We start from the raw sequence: 11006 nt of genomic DNA on the forward strand, positions 1-11006 counted from the left end.
ATACTTAAAGGATAGCATAGTGTTAATTGTGATGTATTCTATAATGTAATGTACAAAGGCCACTATAGAAGGAAGCATTAGGACTAAAATTAGTATTGCAACTAACAAAATAGTTGCAGTATTAATCAAATTGTTGCTGATGCTCTTTTTGTCTGCTCGCTCTTTTTAAGATGCTTTTAATTGTGATGGTCTTGATTTGTTTTAATTTGTGTTTTTAATTGTGATTTTATGTTTTCTAGAACATATTTCTAGATATGTTGTAAGCCGCCTTGGGTCCCTTCAGGCAGAATGGTGGGACAGAAACACAGCAAAATAAATTGAATGAATGAATTTAAAAAATAAGAAAAAGATAATGTACTGATGCTCTCTTATTTGCCTTATCTTCCAGAGAATCCTTTCCAATGATTTTGGTGGCTAACAAAGTTGATCTAATGCATTTGCGAAAAATCACCCGGGAGCAGGGAAAGGAAATGGCAGCAAAGCACAACGTATGTCCTTCAATTCTGCCCCAAGCTATTTTGCTCTTATAGCAGTGATTTTCAACCTTTTTTTGTCTCGCAGCACACTGACAAGGTATTGAAATTGTCAAGACACACCATCAGTTTTTTGACAATGGAAAAGGCACACCATGCTGCTGATGGGAGGCTCACATCCCCCAATGGCCCTAGTAATAAATGACTCTCCCCCAAACTCCCACGGCACATCGGCAGACCATTTGCGGCACACCAGTGTCAATGGGCAATTTTCACAGTGGAGAGAGGTGAAAAGCTGCGTGTCCCGAAGATCTTTCCTGGGACTGGTGCTTTTCAGATTGTTCATGAATGACCTGGAGACAGGGTTAAATGGCAAGGTGGCCAAGTTTGCGGATGACACTAAACTTTTCTGAGCGGTGAAGAGCTGAAAGATCTCTCCAAAAAGAGAGAATGGGCAGCAAAGTAGCAGATGCATTGCAACATAAATGTATAGAAATGCATATTGGGAGAAAAAAACCAAAACTTAATATACAGCTTAATGTGTTCTGAGTTGTCTGTGACAGATCAGGAGAGAGATCTTGGGGGGGGGGGTGTTGGGGAAAGCTCGATGAAAGTGTCAATGCAATGTGCAGTGAAGAAGGCTAATGCTGTGCTTGGGATCATTAGAAAAGGTATTGAGAAAGAAAAGGCCAATAATGTAATGACAAGTACAAACTGATAGTAAGGTCACACCTGGAGAATTGTGTGTGGTTCTGGCTGCCACATTTCAAAAAGGATATAGTGGAAATGAAAAAGGTGCAGAAGAGAGCAACCAAAATGATTACTGGGCTGGGGGCACCTTCCTTATGAGGAAAGGCTACAGCATTTGGGGCTCTCCAGACTAGAAAAAAGGTGCCTGAGAGGGGACATGATTGAAATGTACAAAATTTTGCAGGGGTTGTATAGAATTGATAGAGGGATGTTCTTTTTCCCTCTCACACAATACCAGAACCAGGGGATATCCAGTAAAAGTTGGGAGAGTTAGAACAGACAGAAGAAAATATTTATTTACCCAGTGTGTAATTAGCCTGTAGAACTCTTTGCCACAGGATGTAGTGATGGCCTAGATGCCTTTAAAAGGGGATTGGACAAATTTCTGGAGAAAACGTCCATCACAGGTTACAGGCCATGATAGGTATGTGCAACCTCGTGGTTTTAGAAGTAGGCTCCCTCAAAATGCAAGGGAATGGCACCAGGATGGAGGTATCTTTTGGTCTTGTGTGCTCCCTGAGACATTTGGTGGGCCACTGTGAGATACATGAAGCTGGACTAAATGGGCCTTTGGCCTGATCCAGTGGAACTGTTCTTATGATTTAACAGCCATCCCTTCTTACAAGGCAATCCTGGAAACTGTAACTCTGGGAAAAGAGAGACTTGGGGTCTCCAGCACTGCTCTCCCCAAACTATAATTCCCAAGATGTTTGGGGGAAGCCATGCCTTATGTAAAATTAACGTAAGGCTAATGTGCAATTATCAAGAATACATCTGTCAAGCCATCGTCTGCCATGTAAGTGTACAACAACAAGAAGAAAGTTCTGAATATATTACCAATACTCCTTATCAAATATTGGTGTAACTCTCCCTTAACAGCAGACTTGTTTCTCTGGTTTGAAATTATCAAAGGCTTGCTAAGGGATTAGCAGACTATTTCCATTCTTTGTGTGATGGCATCCTTATTGTGCATGCCAATATTTCCATTCTCTTTAATGCTCTCATATTTTTCCTGTACTTATATATTTTACTGGGCTTTTGTTTTTCAGATTCCATATATAGAAACTAGTGCCAAGGACCCTCCACTGAATGTTGATAAAGCCTTCCATGACCTTGTTAGAGTAATCAGGTGAGCCATCATGCTCTTGAATCAGCCCAAGATCAGGTTGATGGTCACTCTGAGGTTCCTCTTTCCCCCCAATGTTGCCCTAGAATGCATTGCAACCAGGAAGAGAATGCATTGCAATGCAATGTGGGTCAGCATTGTGGATAAGGAGGAGCCTCAGAGTGACCAGAAAGTGGCTGCATCCCTGAAAGTACAGCAGTTTCACTGTGCTAAGGTAAACAGAGCTGTTTTTAATGTTCCCCTCCATGTTCCCTACCTTTTAAAAGATATCTGTGGTATTTATGGGAGGGGGGGTCTGGAATGCAATCCCCACAGACACTGGGGCACGTCTGTACTTTTTCTAGCATTGGGCTTTGTTTTGAGCCTTGGACATCATTTGGTGAGTTAAGGCTAGTGCATCTTGAGATTGCGTAAAGTCATTCCCATGTACAGCTATCTCATTCCCACGTACTCATTCCCATGCACAGCTATCCACTGTGGCACTTTTGCCACTAAACCCTTGGATGAGGCACATTAGGTGCACTGGGCACCACCGCCCATCACTGGGCACCACCACCCTTGCTTCATCTCCAGCCAGACTGAGAGTGCGCTTTGGAATACATCTATGTGGCTGCAAACTGCAAAGGAAAATGGGTAGGGATGGGCAAGATGATTTTCCAGGGAAGCTGTCAGGGCAGCAGGGGAGGATAGCCCTTGCTTTCCCGATAGCAGAGTGGCATATGAGCATAGGGAGACAGCACAAGAAGCAGGCGATCCCAAACAGAGCCAAAGAAGCAGACACAGGCTTGTTTGTTCCAGAAGCATGTATTGGTAAAGGAGCAGGCAGAAGAGTAGTCAGTCACACGGTCCAGAAGTCAGGGATACAGAGAGGCAAAGTCATGATTAAGAGTCCAAGTCACAGAACAAACCAGCAGCACGACACACAGAAACTCCACCACAGCAACCCACACCTGGAGTCTGCTCTTGCCCCCATATATACCGGGGCCAGCCAATCAGAGTAGGGTGACCTCATAGTCACAAGACAGTCTTGTGACCCTTTCTGATTGGCTGTCCAGTGGTGCATTGCACCATTCCTTCATAGCCTATGTGACTCTGCACACTTCTCCCCAGGTCACATGGCTCCCACCTAATGCAGGTGCAGTTAATTGCTGATTACACACATATACAGTGCAGCTGTTCCTTTAATTACATTTCACACCGGGCCTGGACATCAAGGCCCCTCCTGCCACATCCTGGCTTACAATAATTCAGGTCCTGGGATGCCAAAGGCCTGACAGAAGCGTATTACCCTTGACTGATGAACTTCCCAAGTTTCTCTAGAACAGTGTTATTCAACCTTGGGCTCGCTGAGCCTCAGTTGTGGATTCGTGGCAATGTATGGCAATTAAGAAGGTTGAAGACCACTGGACTAGAGACCACCAGGTAAAGGGGGAGGTATCTGGTGTACCACTTCAAATACCAGGAGATTTGTGTCCCAATCCTGCTAAGATTCTTAGTAATTACGCTAAAATAGCTTTCACTGGTGCCACACTTCATGGTAATGTTTTCTGCTCTCTCTAATAAGAATATTGGTTACAGTGAACAATGCTGGAACAATGCCAGTCTTGTACTGTATTCATTGGGGCGTGACATGAAAAAGGTTGAAGACCATTGCTCTAGAACATGGTTTAAAACTAATTTCTGAAATGATAGGTGCAGTCTGCCAATTCAACTTGGAAGCTCTGCTTCCCAACCCAAGAGGTGAAAACTAGCTGTGGGTGCTTTGTCAGGGAAGGCGAAAGAGGAGACTTGACCGTGGGAAACTGACTGGGTGGTACAGTGGCTTGAAAATGCCCTATGGAAGAGATTTTCCACCATTGTACATGTTCTCTCCCCTCTCCAGGCACTCCTACATACGTTAAATCATTGCATCCCATAACATTACCCTTATTCTTCCAAATGCTGTGGAGGGGACATGTTATCTCAAGGAACAGCATCATCCAGTTTGGCTTTGCAGGAGGAAAAGTCTGAAAGCCAGACTTAACCTGCCTTCTTTTACCAGCTGTCCAGGTCAATTTTGACTTGCTTAGAAGGGTCACTTGCTCCCCCCCCCCCCGACATTACTCTTATTTGCATGGCTGTGTCTGGTTTTGCTTTCTTGGCAGAAGTCTAGAGGCACTGCAGGTCTTTCTCCATTTGAAAGTTGTGTTGTGCTTTTTTCCAGCCTACCAAGCAGAGAAAGCTAGACAAATCCTTGTAGTGAAGTGGAGTGGATGAAGCATGAATCTGCCCCCTGTGCATTCAGACTTTGCAGCAGGCTGTCTGTTGCGGGAGGTTTGGGGGTGGAGTGTAGGAGTCTCCAGCAGAGCAAAATCAAACGGCAGCACAACAGAAACTCGAGGCTGATGTCCAAGGCAAACTCTCAGAAGGCAAAGAGGCACTTGACACGAGAGTTAGGTTCCATCACCAAGATATATTATATACAAGGATATTTACAGCAACACTGGTCAATCATACAGCAACACACATTACGGCATCCTGATTCCTATTCCCTAACACTCACCACCCTACACGCTCACCCCCTCACTCACCTAGGAGTGTTTGTCTGCGGCCTTGGTATATGCACAAGGCACACCCATAATCAGCTGCACAGAGTCAGCAATCAGGAACAGCTGCTCCCTGTTACTTGTTACAAACTGACTGTTCACCACAGCGTTTGTTACATTCCCTCCTGTGCACAGGACCTGAGTGATTTCCCAGGTTCAGACCTCAACACTGTCTTTGCTGGATTGCTAGACATCCACAAGCTGAATAACTCAGCTTGGATGATGTGGTTGTGCCCACTTTAGCTTCCTTGTCCCTTAAAAGTTTTGATGCATGAGTGATTGTATTTCATTGGGCCCCCAGCAGAGCAAATTCAGTGTCAAATGCGGGATAATTTCTCCCCTTGTTTGCCATCATAGTATCTTTGATCAGATGTGGAGGAGAAGCACTTGTAGTTTGAACAAGCCTTCTGCCCAGTGCAGGTTTGACCAGCGTGATTGAAGCAAATGCTGCTTTAGAGCCCAATCCTGTGGTCCGCGCCGCGCCTCCACGGCACAGACCACAGTCGCAAACATACCGTAAGGCACGTTTGTGGGGCTTACCGCTGAGCTCCCGCCAGAGCTGGCTCAACTTCGGCCGGCACTGAGCCAGCGCACGGCAGGCACCCACGTTCCGCGGCTCAGCTTTCTCTGTGACTACCAGGCTGCGGAACAGGAGATGGGGGCGTGGTCGGGGGCATGGGGGAGGCATTCTGGGAAGGGGGAGGCATGGTTGAGGGTGTGGGGGGCGTTCCCAGGGGTGGGGGGAGGCGGGTCCGCAGAGTTCCACAGGATCCAGGGTGCTCAGGCAGGGCTGCTCGCCCTACACAAGCGCCTTCACTTTAGCAGCGACCAAACAGTCACCGCTAAAGTGAGTAGTCCCTTTGCGGGACTGCTTCCCTTACTTGGGGGAAGGAGATGAATGTCCCTGTCTCCCAAGGAGCCTCCCGCGGTAGCACGGCAGGCTCTGGATCCAGCGGGACCCCTTTCTGGAGCTGCCGGGCGGAGCTTTGTGGAGCTGCCAATCCTATCCACACTTTCCTGGGAGTAAGCCCCATTGACTCGGATGGAACTTACTTCTGAGTAGACATGCATAGGATTGGGTTGTCAATCTTCCCATGGGAAAATGCCCCTGTTGTGTTGCATCAGCAGCAGAGCTCCTGTGACTGTGGCCGGTCGGATCCACAGGATCAGAATGTTGATTACTTAGCTGCATTCCACATTGGGGAAAAATTGCCATTAAGATGTTTCTATGGCTCTCATTGTATCTCATGAAAAATTCTGCAGATCAATGGGATTTTCCGGGGGAAGATACAGCACTTGTGTAATTAAGATGTTGTGCGTTATCCCCAAAGACAGGTGGTTGATTTATCCATTTGGTCAAAGAAGATATGCTGCTGACCACATATCTTTTGATGCCTTGGAGTGCATGTAGCAGAATTCACAGGACGCTGAAAAGGACAATGAAAGCTAACAAAAGAAATCTAATACATCTCTGAATTTTAAACCTTAATTTCTGTAGTTGAAATAAAAGTATGATACAATTCTGACACTCGGATGTCAGAGGGAAAAACTGATCCCTTCAAAAGGCTTTTGATCTGGTGTAATCACTTTTCTGATTTGCTTACTTCCTGTCTTCCAAAAGAATGTTTTCCCTGCTGTGATCTGTATTTAATATTCTGTACTGGGTTCTATTTTGCGACTGTTAGCTGTCTTGGGTATCTTGGAGATAAGGTATAAAACTGTTGTGGTAATATTTTAGTGTTTACTCAGATATAAGCCCCACTAAATTGAGGCCAGTTAACTCAGGAGCTATTGCTAAGAGTAATGTGCTTAGGACTGCAGACCCAGACAAATGACCCAACTGTAATTAGGGCCTTATGCTTCCAGAACAAGCATTCTGGCAGGGTAAGTCCCCTTACAGCTGTCACAGAATACAGCACACCATTCTGCACAGCCTGGCCTTCGCCACAAACAGCTAGTGGCCAGGTCCACATACCAGTGGGCTGTACAAGTTCTTCAGCACCAGTAAGTTAGCAGAGGAGGTGGGGGAAGGGACGTGGGGGGTGGGCTGAACAAGGCAGAGAGTGGGAGGGATTGGGGTGCAACAGCAGCAGGAACAAGGCCTAGAAAGGGGTAGTATTGGCAGCAGCACTGCTACCAATATCCTATCCCGTTCCTCAGGCAGGTCTGAGTAGACCTATTCAGGCAGTGAGGGCTTACCTCCAGAAAAGGAAACAAATGTTGGTGTTGCTGCATCATGTAGAACTGGGCTGTAACGGAGACAGTTTTAACTAAGATTTCTTAATCCATGTGCACTTTATTCAGGGAACTGGAATGTGAAAGTTTTTATTCAATTTTTTGGTCCTGTATTGGTGCTTTTGAAATTTGGGACTCAGGATAAAGTAACAGGATATAAGAGCAGAAGGGGGCACTATTCTCAGTGGCCTTATCAAGAAACCCATATTCCCAAGAGTCAGAAAAGAAAGAGGAATCTTGACCACCCCAGGGAAGAAGGCAGGGTGGCAACATACTGGCTATGTATTAGTGCACGCTTTCACTAGTCTCTTTGAAGCGTATGTATTGCCAGTAAGCAATACATATAGCAATTAGGGGATGAAAATGTAAACCCGTGCTCCTCCCCCTCTCTTTCCCTGATTATCCCTGAAGCTGGCAATCTCTTTTAACTGCATATCGCAAGCAATTTTCTGGTGAGGTTACGGCTAGCAAAGGTCACACAGCATCTTTCGGAAAGGGCCATGTTTAAAGAGCAATGTCCCTTTAAATGCAGTCTTCTGCACCGTGGTGGTGGATGACCTGACCCCCCCCCTGCTGTGACCCATCCTTTTCTATCTTCCATGCAGCATCTGCTAGGAGGAGTAACTATCCCCCTAACTAACCATCCATCCCAAATGAATTTCTATGCATTGTCGTTCTGCATGTCTTTCGCTGCAGCTCCTTCGCTGTAGACATCTGACACAAGCGACTTTGGATTTTGTATATTAACTTTTTTTTTAAATTCTACACTGATCTTTCATCCTCATTGCTTAACAGTTGTGTTCTCAAGGAAGCCTTGCTAGGCTAGAGGTAATGGATGTCTGCCTGCACCCATTTCAGAAATAAGGCATCACAGTTTGCAGCATGCAAACTTTTTAGTCATTCAAAACCTCTGGCTTTTTTAACTAGTAAAGAAGGATTTAGCAGGTGGGAAAGAGATAATGAAAGGCTGATTAAATGCTGTTTCTCCGGTCTGACACCTAAACTACGTGAAACTCTTCCATGCAGAAGCTGTAGCCATACCACAGTGCCATTTTGTTTAGCCTTTTCAACAGACTTCTATACAGCATAATTCCTATGTCCCTCCTAGACAGAACATTGGCACCTTTTCCATTTCCTGTATTTGCTGACTAGGGCCAAGTCTCTCTCAGGGGAAATGGCACAGGGCCCAGGTTGAGCAGCAAAGGCTGAGGTAATGTCAGGATCCATGGCAAGTGCATGATTTGAATAAGTAAGGTCCTCAGAATCTCCTATTCAAGAAACCTGGGAATCAGGCTGGAAGAAAAGCCCTGCCTGAGGTCTGGGAGAGCTGCAGTCTGTCCAGTTGGGTTAGAATCACCAGGTTGAATCACTAGGATGTTAAGTACATAAGAAGGGAACTTGGCTTATGTTTAGCGTTCTCACCTGCCAACATTTTCGTATTCAGAGTCTGGAGAGAGAGAATAACGTTTTTAAGAGTGCTAGGAAAATTGAAAGCCTAATGACTGCTTTTGGGGGAGGGAAATGGGCTGCTTCTGAAGTGGGTGAGGAGAACTGGTGAACAGACTGCTAATCTTTCCACAGCCACCAGCTTGCTGCATTAGCTCCTGCTCTCCCACACACTTGTCCCCTGGAAGGTACCAAAAACTTATCACTGAAACAGCCAGCCTTCTTCCCTAGAGCTGGGACTTATGCATTTTATGTTCCTCAACAGGCAACAAGTCCCAGAGAAAAGCCAGAAAAAGAAGAAGACCAAGTGGCGTGGTGACAGATCAACTAGTTCCCACAAACTGCAGTGCGTGATTTTGTGACTGTCTCTTCCATGTCTTCTGTTTTTTCCGTTCTGACTTGAACCTAACTTGAACTAAACTAAACAAGAACAGCCCTTGGAACATGGTTACCACCTAACTGCAATGTAACATTTGAAGAACAGTCATTCTCACAGCTCTACAGGGAGGAGAACCTTGGGCGTTGTTGAAGGTTGGCCAAAGTGGCTGCTTGGCCAAGTGGTGCAGAGATGGTTTGTAAAGGCACTTCAAAAAGAAGGGGGACAAATGGGTCCCGTAGTTGTATGTACATTGACCATTGCAGCAATCTTGAATGCCAAAAAAAAAGCTCTGGCTTTACTGGCAAACATTTCTAGGCATAGCCCGTTTCTAAAGATTTATGAATGACTCCATTTTGTAAAAGTGTGCGTCAGGGTGTGTGTGTGTGAGGGTCAGCATTTTTCTTGCTCTGCAAGCATACAGCAGATTTATTTTCTCTTGCACTGAACACTCCCAAACATACAGAGCAATGCCAAGCTGCAACTTCATAGGAAAGTGCATAGATTTGAAAGGAGAAAATGAATTCCAGCTGCTCTGGGGACTCCAGACATTGTGTCAGAGGCTGGCCAGCAGCCAGCTCTTGGTCTGTAAACGCCAGCACAGAGGGTGAAGGACTGGGGTTGGTTAGTTTGTTGTCATTGTCCTTGTTGTTAATCCCTGTGAGGGGGTTGTATTTGGGGGGTGCAAGTCAAGGCTGCTGGGGATGGGGGAATGTTGGGAGAGAGGCAGCCATTTTGCTAATCCTAAAAGTATTTAAATTAAAAGTAATTTACAGATGTAAGAGTGGTGTAATTTTTTTTTAAAAAAAAAGGAAATGTGGATAGATTTTTACAAATGTAAATTGAACACATTGGATGCTCAGCTCTGAATATTTGGGTCAAATGTGAGTTGTACTGATTCAGTTTGGAGTTCTCGATTACTCTGCTTTCCTTTCACTTCTAAGCCAAAAAGCTTTGCATTTTTGGAATTGCTTAAAGCAATTTCAGCATTTGCCTCCAATAATACATTCCTAAGTTCAGGAGGGCTTGTCTCAGCTCTCTTAAAATCAGTTCTTGTATTACATCTGATTTTTGGAAACCCATCCATGAAGAAATTGCCGTATTAAAGTATTCACACATCACGCACATTTTTGTGTTAACTCATATCGTGCCACTGCATGCAATTTTAAAATCACATTCAGTTTTCCCTGTAATAGTTTTCTTTAATAATGTTTTCATACTAGATTTTCCCATAATGCACTGTAAATCAGTAACGATCCTAGAGAGTTCAGACAGCAACTGCCAGGAGATGATGGCAAACAGAAAACCTTCTTACCATTCATTTTGACTGGTTGGGGCAAAACTGGAGTTAGATATGATCTTATGGCTTATTGAGCCTTGAGGATTCTTGCATTTTGCTGCACTGTGCAATATGCTGACAGATCTCATGAGCTGCTGGTGCCATACCCATTCCACACTCTTGCTGACAGATGCCACTAGTGCAAGTCCCAGAAGCCATATGTGGGTGACAGTAGCTTACTGAACCTCTGCTGTTGCCAGTGAGTTGGTATGGAGGCAGGTTGGGGTGGGGATTGGGCCAGAAGCAGGAGGTGGTGGATCTCAGCAGCATTGGCACACACCAAATGCTATCCCCTTTCCTGGCCCAGACCTGTTCCCAGAGGCTACCCCAACTTACACCTGCCAAAGAGCTGGTACAGGTCTGAGGAGACCCATTGGTGACAGAGAGGTAAGTAAAAAAAGTTCTTTACTTACCTCTCACAGGCTGCCTGGTTTCTGACTGGCCCAGAGCATGCAGCACACACTGCATTGGTGTCACTGCATGCTCTGAGTCGGTCTTGGATAGAACTGGGTCATAAGGAGAACTAATTATGTCAAAGTTTGAGAAGTCCTTAAATGCAAACAAAAAAGGAACTGAGAGGGACCCAAGCTACACAGTCTGTGCATATTCTGGTCTCTGGGCAGGAGGTCTGGTCTAGAGGGTAGAGCCTCCATTAGCCCGAAGATAACATCAGAAG

At 45.4% G+C, this 11006-nt stretch overlaps 1 protein-coding gene across 1 annotated transcript in view; it reads left to right on the forward strand.

Moving 5' to 3' along the window:
- MRAS (muscle RAS oncogene homolog) overlaps positions 1-9659 on the forward strand; it is a 48436-nt gene extending 38777 nt beyond the window's left edge. Inside the window, exons 4-6 of the mRNA XM_066632261.1 lie at positions 389-488; positions 2273-2352; positions 8881-9659. Of these exons, the coding sequence (XP_066488358.1) occupies positions 389-488; positions 2273-2352; positions 8881-8977 (277 nt within the window). The 3' untranslated portion in view covers positions 8978-9659. The remainder of the gene's footprint in view (positions 1-388; positions 489-2272; positions 2353-8880) is intronic.
- Positions 9660-11006: the final 1347 nt, after the last annotated feature.

This window comes from Tiliqua scincoides, chromosome 1 (genome assembly GCF_035046505.1).
Source record: "Tiliqua scincoides isolate rTilSci1 chromosome 1, rTilSci1.hap2, whole genome shotgun sequence".
NCBI classification, from domain to species: Eukaryota; Metazoa; Chordata; class Lepidosauria; order Squamata; family Scincidae; genus Tiliqua; species Tiliqua scincoides.